The following is a 13,512-nucleotide window of genomic DNA, read 5'->3' on the forward strand; positions in this document are numbered from 1 at the left end:
CAGTCGTTGACCTATATGTCCCAATCCATCAAACGCCGATAACCTCAATGCAGTATCGCCGTCAAAGTGCACCGTTACTCAAGACTCATTCGTGCCTCGTCGCCTATCCCCCATTGTCCACCGGGCCTACCCTGTTTCTGGATTTCAAGGGCCAACTCAGCACTTAGAGCATCGGCGTCATCATCGTTGTACAAACTACTCGTCCTACTAGTCCTACTGTCTCTTCTGGTGCGCTCTTTGTTATCCGCTCCGGATCGGTCAGCGATTCGTTTCCGCATCAAGGGCGACTTGAAGAAAGATCTGGAAGATGTCGAGTGTACTGACAAGGAATCGTCTGCTGCTTTGGAGCTCGCGTCATCGTTACTGATGTCTTCACCATGACTCTGGTCGGGCACAGCTCGTGTGGGAACCATGGTTTCGTTGCTGGAGTTGTATGGCTGAGACCTGAGCTTCGTTACTGAAGGGGATTCTTTAAGCTCCTTCTCAGTCTCCTGGCCATCTTCCGGTTGATCCACCTCGACCAACTCGGCATCGCGATACCACTTTCTTCGTCGGGTCCAGCGACCCCATCCATCTTGACCCCGCTGGCCATTTTGCCACTGAAAGTCTGTTAGAGGAGACAATGCGTTGCCATATATGATGGTTTCTCACCTTGTTGTCGTAGAAGATCCAACCATTCTTCCCCTCATTCCCGTCATAGTCCACAGGGCCATGCTCATCAGACACACCGTCAACACGCCAACGGGTTCCAGGAACCCATCGCCACTGCATACGACTTCCGTCTTCTACCTCGGGTAGTTCGAAATCGTCTTTAGCGGGAACGGAGTTGTTATGGTCATCTGTCCAGGCCGCCCGTTCATATGCAAAGAGATTATTCGTCCATCCCAAACCAATCCATCGTCTTTGGTTCTCGTATATAATAAACGTGAACTTGACACCCGCAGTCTTTGCATTGCCATTCCTTCTTCCATGATTAGTTTGGAAGCTCGACGACTTGCCAAGGGCTTTTGTAAGTTCGGATTCCTGCTGTTGAGCAACACGGTCAGGGCCTTTCTTAGCAGCCTTGGCCAAGTCCTTTTTGAACGGTTGTTCGGGTGTATCAAACTGCAACCCGGTGATGGCGGCTGCAAGTCGTCTAACTGTGGAGCTTCTCCAGAGAATGGCCCGCGATACTCGCAGAACCCTTGCATGCCAAGTCAAGATGATGGTTCCAGCCACTAGTATTACACGTCTTGTCGTGACAACTCGCCAGGGAGGAACAGTAAGCGCAATCCAAATAGGCGTGATGATAAGCAGTCGCATGAAGATGACAGTCAGCGCCGGGCGCGTGGTCGCACTAGTTGGGGTCGTCTGAGTGCTTAGGAAATCCGTCATGTCGAGCAGAGGTTCCATCAGAACATTACATCTCCCAGTAAGTTGTTTAAGAGTCTCGACGATCTCGTCCAGTGTCTTCTGATGTTTGGTGTTGGTAACTTCGGAATTTCCCCTAACATGTTTCGACTGTTTCTCGCCGGCGTTTGCCTTTCCATTCTGCTGGCTGCTCTCGCCGGCGTTCTGATTTGCTCCCTTGGTGCCAGCATTCTGACCTCGAATATCAGTCCACCCACTGCTACTGAGGGGACTGTATCTCCGGCCGTACATGCCAACAATGAGTGCCACTCCGACCAAGACGGGGCCGGCCCACGTTATTACTACATCGCCATACAGAACAACCGCCCAGAAGAAGCACAATAGTAAGAAGCTCTGCCAAGGATCTCCGGTGCTCCAGGTGAGGAGGCCTGCGAATGTATTTAACGGGAGGAGAAAGGGATGACTGTAGGCGAGAGCGCGGGTGATCTGTGGAGGAGTAGCGAGGAGCAGGGGGCTCTTTTGGTGGACGAGGATAGTCGACCTTCGGGATGATCGGGATGGCGTATTCGCGGAGAGCGTTACTGGAGAGAAAGATGCAAATGTCGGAGGAGCACCAGTACTCGAAGGCTGAGGTTCGTACGAGGGAGGTGATGCGCCGTGAGACGCATCATCGCGGGAAGACATGGGCGCCGGTGCAAGATGCGACAGCCACGGCGTGTCCTAATGAAGTTGTGTCGTTAATAAGCAGGCCAGTCGATTTAATGGATATTTCCGGCAAAGTCGATGAACAGTGTAAACGAGAGTTGTGATAGAATCTTGATCGTGGTGACTTGCCCGCGTGGCCGGCCGCGACGCGACGTCAGAGGGTCAAGTCACTAAAGTGAAGCCCTGGATCTGGGCTGAGAGGACACTGACGGTTATGTCATGGGGCGCCACTTTAGCGACAAAGCTCCTAGTGCTGCCTAAGAGATATAGAGGGGAACACAGCAACTGAAATGGGACGAAAGAGGTATCAAGATAAAAAGGGAAGTGATAATGAAATGAGGACTTACAAATGCTGCCATTGACAATTCTAGGTAGTCTTCCAAGTTTTGCTTGTTCTGTAACGTTATAAGCCACCTCTCAATACAGGCGTCATTCAGCATTGACATTACCCCAGATTGACCTTGCTTGCCCCGCGACGTCAGCTGTGCAGTGCAGCGGCATGTCACGATTGGATTGGATCTCGATGTAAATTCGTCTCAACCAAATCAAGTCAAATCAATAAAAAATGATATAAAAAGACAGAAATATGTAAGAGACAAAGGGATATGAAAAGGTCCACGTGAGTCTCCTTGGTAGGCGCAGTCATCCATCCATGCCCTTTTCTTACTTTCTCTCTCGGCTTGGGTTCTAGCTTATCACATGCTTTCTCGGCCACCAAGCACATGAATCAGTTGCCGGAATGGACAAAGGCCTTGCTTCTAATGATCAGCAGTGGAGTCTCCAGGGTCTGTCCGTTTTCGATCAGAGGTCACGGGCTGTTGTGCTGGAATATGGCAGCTTCGGAAGCTAGTATGAATTCGATTTTGGCTCTCATTGCTTACTGGGACGTGTCACTGCTGTTAACTCGGTACTACAAGACGACATCACATTAATGATAATTTAAAGAATTTCGGAGGCTTCCATATGAGAATTGTACCACAACATGCACATCATAGCAAGTCACCTGCCATGTCACTTGCATGCCAAGACTATGAAGCGAGGTTTCCCACGTTGTCAGCTCCATTATCTCTAAACTAACATGGACCATTTCCAAGACTGTTCTTGATTTATTTTGACAAGATGCTAAAATATTCTGCAACTACTCTGATGTCCCCTACAGAAAGTCCTTATCAAATATACATACCCATTAAGAAGGCAACTGGCCCAAGAGTCACTTCCGTGCCGTACAGCACTCCCTAGCTGCCAAAGATGTGTTTCGGTTCTGATGTTCTGATGTTCTGATGTTCATATTCTCAGATCTGTCAGATCCGCGAAAATCCTTATAGTTCACGCGTACAATGAACGGCCTATGAACAGGTGTTTCATGACTCTTAATGCTACAAGAGCTTCAGACTCGATCATGGCTATAAATTCGACGTGCACGCCTGTTTCGCCTCGCAGGAGCTTGAATGTCCTTGTTCTATGTGACCTAGTGTTAGTCTTCGTGGGATGATTTCCAAGCCATTGACAGAGGAGCTTGATCATCATTCATCAATCTGTCTTCCCAGTACCCATTCAACTCCGTATGCCCAAACCGCTCATTCAAAATGTCTGATCAGAGGCAGAGTAATCTCGCAGCCATACCGGTTGAAGTGCTCAACCAATTACATCCTTCCTACCGAATAGCGATGTCAAGAACTTACGTCTCACATCTGCCGGCTTTTGGAGCACCGTTCTCTTGCATATAAAACGAGTCTTTTCCTCGGCAAATATTCTCAACATCAAAGTCCTTCAAGAGATTGCGAATAGCAATAAGTATCGCAAGGGTGTGGCCGAGCTACTATGGGACGACACCTGTTTCGGCAGTGTAGAGAGTATGTCCCGTCCAGGAGTTCAGGATCGCGATGTGAACTTAGCCAAGCGATGCCCGGCATAGTATTATTACAATTCTATGAATAGTATTGGTCGGTTTTTATACAGCATACGACCGAACTGTCGGGATCATGATGTCCCAATGTGCCAGCTGGCAGCAGCCATGACCCCAGAAGATTCCTACGCTTACTACTACAGCCTTGCAGACCAACAGCATCAGGTACACGTATCCAGAGCAGATATCGATGCATTTTTGTATGCCCTGGAACGATTTCCTTCGCTCTCTCGCGTAACCACTACCTCAAGAGCACATGGGCGCCTATTTATGCCTAGGATCGAGACCCCATGATTCGAGCCTTTCCCTACAGCTTCGTGTATCCTCTACTGGCGCACAGGGTTTTCGATACAGATACCGATTTCTTGTGGGACCCCAAGGAGTTTTCGGTGACACCCAAACTCATCACTAGACATGGTTTCTGTTCCGCCCTGCGCATGCTTGCCAAGCGCGAAAGGCACAAAGTCGTCGAGTTCGTTGTCGAGGATCAGGCTTATACTGACGGGGTGAACATCGATCTTTTCGACAGCACGGGTTATACTTACGCAGACGTCATCTCTCTTATCCAGAGGCCCGGCTTTTCCAGGCTGTAACTCCCTATTCGCACGACAAGGTTCTTAAGGAGTCCTGGTCTCCTTGACAAGCCTCTTGGTTATCTTCATGAGACTCTCAAACAGGCGGAGAATCTCAAGAGCTTGAACATATTCAACGATGGCTTTAATGATTCCTGGGGAAACTATGCTGATACACGCTTCTCCCTGCTTATCAAGAGCCCATTAGAACAACTGCAACACCTCACACTCCGTGGCTTTAAGATAGATAAGAATGACTTATTGACTCTCCTAGCTTCACTACCCAGTCTTCGCTCTCTTGAGCTGCGGTTCTTTACGTTCTCATCTCCCTACTCCCTCCCCCCATTACTTCTCGGCATGCGACAGAGGCTTGGTTGGGGTAAGCGACCCGTGGCGATGAGACCAAAGGTCACATTTGTCTGGGCTGGCCCAACGAGGCTAGAGGGCCAGATCGTCAAGCATGTTTCTTACGACCTTGTGGACATTACCGATATAACTGAGCTAGATGAGTTTGAGCCAGCTCATGAGCGGCTAAACTTCAGTGGGAGATCACAGCAGCAAATCCGGAGAGCAGGATGGCAAGGCCATCTACAATGGGAAGGTGAAGAATGGCCTATCTAGCCTTGAATGTACACAAGTACTAGAGATCAGAGACCAGAGGAGATCAGGAAACGCAAGCATTGCGGATTGCGAACACATGTTTATGATACTTAGGTAGGTAGGGGACTTTTAGATCGCGTGCGTCAAGGGAGCGTATAGGTCAAGTTCACGAAGTGCTTCTGATTTGCTCGTGACATTATAACACATCAATGAATGAGAAGATAGTACGCGGACCATCAGAGCACTAAGTAGACAATTATGGTGATGAAGAAATGTATTTCAGAATTGCACTACAAGCAAACCAGTGAAACTGTAAGTCCAACCGCCATCTCCCCGAGCACACTGGGCTCAACACCAATATTTATGAATCCATGTATTGTTTCGTAGAATTGCGGCAAAGGTCACGGGTGGTATCTCAATAAATCTTGCTTGAAATGAGATGGGAGAGCTTATTTTCCGCAGCCGGAGCAAGAGCCTAGCGCATATTAGTATTGATGGACTGATGAGAATAGAGTCATGTTGACTTACAGCTAGAGCCGCAGTTGCAAGAAGAGGCACCAGAGCAGCCACAGTCGCCAGCCATTGTGATTATTGTTTGGTGGATGAGGTTTGAAGTACAGAAAAAAGTGTTGAGTTTGTTTTGAAGACTTGTTTGTGAGATGAGGATGAAGAAAAAAAAAGAGAATCTGATCGGATCATGCAGGGTCTTATATACTCAGCATGTGGGATGCGGCCTTTGTGCGTTGATCTCAAAAGACCCCTCCTTGTTGAATGAGGGGTCCTAACGTGGGATTACACTCTGGTTGGCGATCTGAGTTGGCTTTGTGGGGGTGATGTGAGTGATTTTGGCGGTTCCTTGATTTGGCCCAGCTTTTTAGCCTCCGCGTGATGATCCACGATGGTTCGAGATTTGATGACAGGGTATCGCGGTATTGGCAATCTCGAATGTTCTCTACATTTCTACTCTCTATAACACTTCGAGTTTATTAATCCTATTGAAAACACTAATCCTGTCGATATTATAGGCAAGAGAAGACCAAGTGATCCAGCTTATCTAACATTATACAACATGCAATCTTGAGAAATCCCAAGGCCAAGCTTTAAGGTTCGTCGCCATTAATATCACACATCCTGGCTACATTTTTTTATTGGATCGCAATAACAACTCGTCCTTGCCACTAACACGACCAATCCCGGCACTTCACTTAGGCTTCTACTTCACGTGGCTCCATATTTCACTTGTAGCCTTAGCTCGTTATCTTGGTGAGGTAATGTGACGTTCTCATGCTCGAGGTAAACGGAGGAGCGGAGCATATTATTCCACTTCTTACTACACATCACTCACAGACAGCTGAACAAGAAGATGTATACCGACAAACTCGACAGGAAGACATTTGTCTAAGAATAGAACGCTTTTAGCAGTAAATGTGCTTTGCACTTGGGTTAATTGACGAAATGGGACGGACAGCAGCATCGAGTGTTGAAGCTTGTCAGAGTTGTTACACGTATCCCTCTGAGTTTAACGAGAAGAAGTATTGGCGATTTCTTTGCCTTTCCATCTAGATATTCACAAGTTAAGTCACTGGTAGCCATATGAACGGTCCCCTCTGCTGCCTGTTGCTACCAACCTTCATTGCTTCGAGGTATATACAGGGTTTCTCAAGCGAATCACGTCAAGGTAGGTTTATTGCTTATTGGATGCTTCAATGCTTTCAGCAAAGACGTCGATCCATGAATTAGTCAAGAACTGCCTGGCAGCCGCTCCATTTTGAAGCATGATCAATCCGGTCGACAGATTCACCTTTACGTGGCCTTTACTGAGTTTTTCTGGCATCAGTTGAGGTCAACTGTGATTTTATGCAGAAACTTGCATTCTTGGTGTCCTGTCGGTAGCTTATCACATATCAATCTACCCAGGCAGGTTCTCTGTAACTGGATGATATATGTGAGGGAGTGGAGGTTGGTGAAAGCTTCACAAAACATCCAATGCAAGGGTTCTCTCGCACAAGTTCCATATGTCAGGACCCTTCTCTAGAGAGGGACACAAAACTCTATAAGATTTATTGCGGTATAAATATACTGCTCTTCTTCCCATTTGTCTCTATCTTGCTTCTGCCTTGTCCAAGTCAGCAAGTGCTATCACTACCCATCAATCCAATACACACAATGTCAGCCATAGCCCCAACTACGGATGAGGGTCCCGAACCAGGCAAATGGGTCGAACTAAAGCTAAACTTGAAATGGTACAAATCTGTGCATTCCACTGTGTTGCCGGCTTTGGCGCCATCTTTTGGTTCGTGATGTACGCAGACATGCAGCTAATCTCAATGGAATTCTTTGACTGGTAGCAGAGCTGACCCAATAAATTCAGACTCCCCGAGTTTTGCGAAGCTAATGCAACTGCTGCCACTGGGCATTATGCTCGTTCTCATCCTCGCCATCTTGGCTTTCTCCCTCCTAAATTAGGACCGCCCTTCCCATGACCAGGTCAACTGCCAATTGATGGTCTGTCATGAACACGTACTCCACCAAACGAATAAAAGCGACACGCCATAACAACAGCAGCAAGTTTCGGGCTGATGACAGTTCAAGCGTTGTATTCGGAGGAAGCCAGGCGCAATCTTTCATGGCAATCATGCCACAAGCTTTTTATAGGGTTAGTTCAGACAATGGTATGATCACCGTCGATTGATCGTCGCTTATGCCTCTTGCACACTTCGTATTTCTGTCGTGTTGTAGTCATTAGTGTCTCGTAAAGTTCTTGATCTTCTGGTTATTTCCTGATACTGTTTCGTAGTAAGCAAAAGCTCACAGCATCATAAACATTGGCTGTCGACACGTATCAATAACATATGACAAACCTTCACAGTGAAACGTCTGAAACTCTGCTATCCCAAAGTCTTTCCATATGTTAAGCCTTGGAGGACGCCTAACAGGTGCCATGTTAGCCCAAGGTGCCGTGTGCTCCCCCATAAACAGCAGGTTTTCTTCAGTTGATTCGCCTGTCTTGGATATGCACATTTTGCATGCCCAGGGAGTAGGTCCAAAGGGACAGCTGAATTCTTCGTCTTCTGTAGCATCTCTCCTCTCCTTCACCTGCTGCTGCACCAATGTGATGAATGCATTCCACCTCCTCGAGCTCTGGGCTGTATAGTTAGTTTTCCGTTTCCTTGTTGTAGATTTTGGCAAATCCCCATCTGCCTCACGCTTCTTCGTGATCTTTCCAAGAGGATGCTTATCTTTTGCGACTCTTCGTGGTTGAATTCGAGTTGGACCCGACTGTATCGCTCTTGTTGATGTCAACTGCTCGATTTGGATCTGTTGCGTGATGTAGTTGAATATAAATGATTGAAAGTGCTTTTCGCAAAATGGTACCCCAGTAGGTGGCCTTGTCTGAATTGTTTTAGCTATCATGATGAAAAGTGTTAAAAGGTGTAATTGATCTTCAAATATTGAAAATTCCGAGTCTTTCAGCCCAGAGTGCCTCAGGGTCATTGATCCTAGACGTTGTTATGGTTGTTGTTGGGCGACAGCTGTTCACAACATGTACCCTGAACTGATGAACATGTTGGATTCTTTGTCAGACATGAGCTTCTTTTTCTTTTTCATCATTACCAAATGCGAGAGCGCTTGATGGATCTTTTCGTGTCTTGTTCTCCCTGTCTTTGTTCTTCTTCCATGGACTTGCCTCAGATTATCATAGCCCTTTGATTTCCATAAAGCGCCTATAGGTCAGACAGGATGAATGGTTAGTTGTTTGACTTGTTAATGACCGTAAAATCCTCTTAGATATGATACCCTATTCCTCAATACTACTCATCATATTTTTATTATTAAGGATAAGGGCTTCTGGGCCGTGCCTTTATTCTCATGTGATGAAGGTTTAGTATAAATGATCAGTTTGTGTCACAACACGACTTGTGATCATAAGAAACACTCTTAGATAGCATCTAGTGCTCATAATGAATAGGAGATCCAGTAACTATTTGCTTATCATACCTCATTCGTATTGCCTGATAGACCTCGAAGTTTCGTTAGGTTCTGCCGTTGGACCAAATGCAGCTACCCTATGCCAAGACATCGGAGTTTGGATAAGGTGTATTGTATTCCGGCATTGCAACCCCGGCCTCTACACCGGAAATCCATGCAGAGCCTGTCTAAAAGTGTCACAAGGACAAGCTGCATAGAGCATTTCTAGAAGGCGTACCGATAAATTGATATCATAAACATCAAATCAACTGACGAACAAAGGAACCGGCCAGACCACCCCGAGCTCGGCCCCCAGGTTTCGGTCCAACGCCGAGGAAGTATTTCCAGGGCAGAACCCAGTGGAACCAACCCCAGCTTGGCCTAAAAATCAAGCGATAAGACCCCCGCGGCTCATTTACCGACCACCTGATTTGTTGCGGTGCATTTGACTCAGTGAAGAATTACCGTTGACTCGGTGAATTTGGGCGCGATAGGGTGCTTATCTTTCACCGAGTCACTTGGTTTCACTGAGTCAAAGCCAGCGAATCACAGGGTTTATCGCGCTTTAGTTGCCGCGCTGGCACTTTCACCGAGTCACATGAAATGTCTTCTGGAAAGGTTCAGACCCAGATGTACCCTCATGTACCTTTTCCGGCCGGTTTGGAGAAAGGAACCGGCGACATGATCGGACCATGACGGCCGACGCCACTCATGCTCATGCCCGCCCGTACCCTTAAAATCTTTGGATGCGGGCTGTGTTTTTTTTGATAACACTCCATACTAATACTCATAATCAGTCAATCCCCTTTCCCTCCTCCTTTCCTTTCTTTGTTTTCTTCATAATTCAGAACTGAATTGTGTTGAAGAGGGGTCTGGTCTAATAGGCAATCATCCCATCATGATGTCTGCCACTCGTATCGGACAACGGCTCGCCCGTCAGTCTCGTCGTTCCCCCATCACCCTTCAACCACGTCTCACACAATCGATTCGTCTCAATGGCGTATCCCGGGCATTCTCAGTCACAGCCCAAGTCAGCGCCCCTCGCTTTGTCGACTCACAGAGCAGCACTAAGCTGCAGGAGCATGAGCTCTTCTCAAGGAGGCACATTGGCAGCGAGTCCAGCGAGCAGACAGAAATGCTCAAGGTGCTGGACCCTCCCGTGAGCTCCATGGAGGAGTTTCTCGAGCAGACTATTCCCCCGCAGGTTCGGAGGAAACAGAAGGGTCTCAACCTCGTTGAACAGTGGTATGAGGGCGGCGAGGAAGCTGCTGTTCCTGCCAATGGTCGTACTGAGCACTACATCCAGCAAGAGATGCGAAAACTTGCCAAGAACAACAAGGTCTACGAATCTTTCATTGGTGCTGGTTACTATGGAACTCTTGTTCCTGCTGTTATCCAGCGCAATGTGCTCGAGAACCCTGCCTGGTATACCAGCTACACCCCCTACCAAGCTGAGATCAGCCAGGGCCGTCTTCAGTCTCTCCTCAACTTCCAGACTCTCATCACAGATTTGACTGGTCTCGACATCGCCAACGCCTCTGTTCTCGATGAGGCTACCGCCGCTGCTGAGGCCATGACCATGTCTATGGCCAACGCACCCAAGGGCAAAGGCCAGAAGGTCTTTGTCGTCTCCAAGGACTGCCACCCCCAGACCATCGCCGTCCTCCAGTCCCGAGCTGAGGGATTCGGCATCAAGCTCGTCATCGGCGATGTCCTCGCCGACAACTCCAAGCTCGTTCGCGAAGCCGAAGGCGACCTCATTGGAACCCTGATTCAGTACCCCGATACCCACGGTGGTGTTCACGATTACCAAGCTCTCGCCGACATCGTCCACGAGAAGAAGGCTCTTCTCAGCGCATCCACCGATCTTCTCGCTCTTACCATGCTCAAGCCCCCTGGAGAATTTGGCGCCGACATCGCCATCGGTAACTCCCAGCGCTTCGGTGTTCCTCTCGGTTACGGTGGTCCCCATGCTGCTTTCTTCGCTACATCTGAGAAGTACAAGCGCAAGATTCCTGGTCGTCTCGTTGGTGTTTCCAAGGATCGTCTCGGCAAGCCTGCTCTTCGCCTGGCTCTCCAGACTCGTGAGCAGCACATTCATCGTGAGAAGGCCACCAGCAATATCTGCACTGCTCAGGCTCTTCTTGCCAACATGTCTGCTTTCTACGCTGTCTACCACGGTCCTAAGGGTCTTAAGACCATTGCTGAGGATATCTGGAGCAAGACCCGTCTTGCCCAGAGCTTGATCCTTGAGAAGGGCGAGTTCAAGCTTCACACTGAGGGTCTCCGCGAGGATGGTTCTGTTCTTTTCGATACTGTCACTCTCAAGGGATCTCCTGAGGCCATTGCCAAGGTTCACAAGAACGCTGAGTCTCAGAACATTAACCTTCGCCGTGTTGCTGAGGACAAGGTTGGCTTCTCTCTTCACGAGGGTGTCACCCTTGAGAGCCTCGGTAACCTCGTTAAGGCCTTTGGCGTTTCTGAGGCCGAGTTCAAGTCTGCTCTTGCGTCTGATAAGGCTACCTTCCTCAATGACCAAATCCCTGCTTCTCTCCAGCGAAAGACCGGCTACCTCGAGCAGCCTGTCTTCAACCAATACCACACCGAGACCGAGCTCCTTCGATACATCTACCACCTCCAGTCCAAGGATGTCTCCCTCGTTCACTCCATGATTCCTCTTGGATCCTGCACAATGAAGCTCAACGCCACAACCGAGATGCTTCCTATTTCCGACCCTGGTATCAACAACATCCACCCCTTCGCCCCCGTTGAGCAAGCTTCTGGTTACCAAGCTCTCATCAGCTCTCTCGCCAAAAACTTGTCTGAGATCACTGGTATGGACGCTACCACTCTTCAGCCCAACTCTGGTGCACAGGGTGAGTTTGCTGGTCTTCGCTGTATCAAGGCTTACCACGAGGCTCGTGATGGAGATAAGCGAAAGGTCTGCCTTATCCCTGTTTCGGCTCACGGTACCAACCCTGCTTCTGCTGCCATGGCTGGTATGAAGGTTGTTACTGTCAAGTGTGACGGTAAGACTGGTAACCTGGATATCGAGGATCTGAAGGCCAAGTGTGTCAAGCACGCTGATGAGCTTGCTGCTATCATGGTTACCTATCCCTCTACTTTCGGTGTCTTCGAGCCTGAGATCAAGCAAGTCTGTGATCTTGTCCACGAGCATGGCGGTCTCGTCTACATGGACGGTGCCAACATGAACGCCCAGATCGGTCTTTGCAGCCCCGGTGACATTGGTGCTGATGTCTGCCATCTCAACCTCCACAAGACCTTCTGTATTCCCCACGGCGGCGGTGGTCCCGGTGTTGGCCCTATCGCTGTTAAGAAGCATCTTGCTCCTTACCTCCCCGGTCACCCTGAGATTGATCCTCAGCGCATTGGTGCCGAACGTGACAGCACAGCCGTTGCTCCCATCAGCGCCGCTCCCTGGGGTAGCGCCTCTATTCTCCCCATCAGCCACACCTACATCCTCATGATGGGTGGAGATGGTCTTACCAAGCAAACTGGTACCGCCCTCCTCAACGCCAACTACATCATGTCCCGTCTCCTCCCCCACTACAAGGTTGTCTACACCAACGCCAACGGCCGCTGCGCCCACGAGTTCATCCTCGACGTTCGTCCCTTCAAGGAGACCGCCGGAGTTGAAGTTGCCGACATCGCCAAGCGTCTTGCAGACTATGGCTTCCACTCTCCCACCATGAGTTTCCCCGTTTCAGGAACCCTCATGATCGAGCCCACAGAATCCGAGTCCCGCGCTGAGCTTGACCGTTTCTGTGATGCTCTCATCCAGATCCGACAGGAGATTGCCGACGTTGAGTCTGGCAAGGTTCCCCGCAAGAACAACCTTCTCACAAACGCCCCCCACCCTCAAGAAGACCTTCTGTCCTCCGAGTGGGACCGCCCTTACACTCGTGAGGAGGCTGCTTATCCCCTGCCTTGGCTCCGGGAGAAGAAGATGTGGCCCTCTGTGGGACGCGTGGACGATGCTTATGGTGACACCAACCTGTTCTGCACTTGCCCCCCTGTTGAGGGATCTGAGAACTTGTAGACAAAAAGGAAGAAGTAATGGTTTAACGATAGATGGTGGACGGGTCATATTAAGCGATTATTTTTTTTTTTTTTTTTTTTTAGCGGGAAAAGATATATCATATTCAACCATGATGGGTCCCTGACATGCATATGGAATGGTTTTTGGGAAGCTATTCAACCAAGGCGAACTGATCTCTGTATTGGCGGAGTTTTGCGAGATATGATGAGATTAGAATAAAAGTTCTAAAACTAGAAATTTATGAGTTCAAATATTCAAGCAGTTTTCTGTTGAGAAATGAAGTGGTTTAGAGGACAATATCTCCTGTTCCAAGACTTGGCCTTTATTATGATCACACATGTACACGATCT

General features: G+C 48.7%; 3 protein-coding genes across 9 annotated transcripts; 2 read left to right on the plus strand and 1 right to left on the minus strand.

The window, feature by feature from the left end:
* Window position 1: 1 nt before the first annotated feature.
* Window positions 2–2,679, minus strand: FOXG_03467 (uncharacterized protein). 7 transcript variants are annotated; one of them, XM_018381209.1, is made up of 5 exons: window positions 2,505–2,669; window positions 2,403–2,450; window positions 652–2,070; window positions 325–599; window positions 225–247 (listed from the first exon to the last, which is right to left on the minus strand). In XM_018381209.1, the coding sequence occupies exons 2-5, from the start codon at window positions 2,412–2,414 to the stop codon at window positions 241–243; spliced, it is 1,713 nt and encodes a 570-aa protein (XP_018237646.1). In that variant the 5' UTR covers window positions 2,415–2,450; window positions 2,505–2,669; the 3' UTR covers window positions 225–240. The 7 variants fall into 7 exon arrangements, with proteins under 7 accessions (XP_018237643.1, XP_018237647.1, XP_018237645.1 ...); XM_018381206.1 differs by having other exon boundaries at window positions 2–599; window positions 2,505–2,679; XM_018381210.1 differs by having other exon boundaries at window positions 2–247; window positions 652–2,450; window positions 2,505–2,679.
* A 1,572-nt stretch (window positions 2,680–4,251) lies between these two features.
* Window positions 4,252–5,204, plus strand: FOXG_03468 (uncharacterized protein; the record flags this gene model as incomplete). The annotated part of the gene is made up of 2 exons (XM_018381212.1): window positions 4,252–4,550; window positions 4,584–5,204. The coding sequence occupies 2 exons, from the start codon at window positions 4,252–4,254 to the stop codon at window positions 5,152–5,154; spliced, it is 870 nt and encodes a 289-aa protein (XP_018237649.1). The 3' UTR covers window positions 5,155–5,204.
* Window positions 5,205–9,772: 4,568 nt separating this feature from the next.
* Window positions 9,773–13,458, plus strand: FOXG_03469 (glycine dehydrogenase). The gene has a single exon (XM_018381213.1). It carries the CDS (start codon window positions 10,001–10,003, stop codon window positions 13,160–13,162), a length of 3,162 nt encoding a protein of 1,053 aa, XP_018237650.1. The 5' UTR covers window positions 9,773–10,000; the 3' UTR covers window positions 13,163–13,458.
* Window positions 13,459–13,512: the final 54 nt, after the last annotated feature.

The sequence above is a fragment of the Fusarium oxysporum genome, chromosome 8 (genome assembly GCF_000149955.1).
Source record: "Fusarium oxysporum f. sp. lycopersici 4287 chromosome 8, whole genome shotgun sequence".
Lineage (NCBI taxonomy): Eukaryota > Fungi > Ascomycota > Sordariomycetes > Hypocreales > Nectriaceae > Fusarium > Fusarium oxysporum.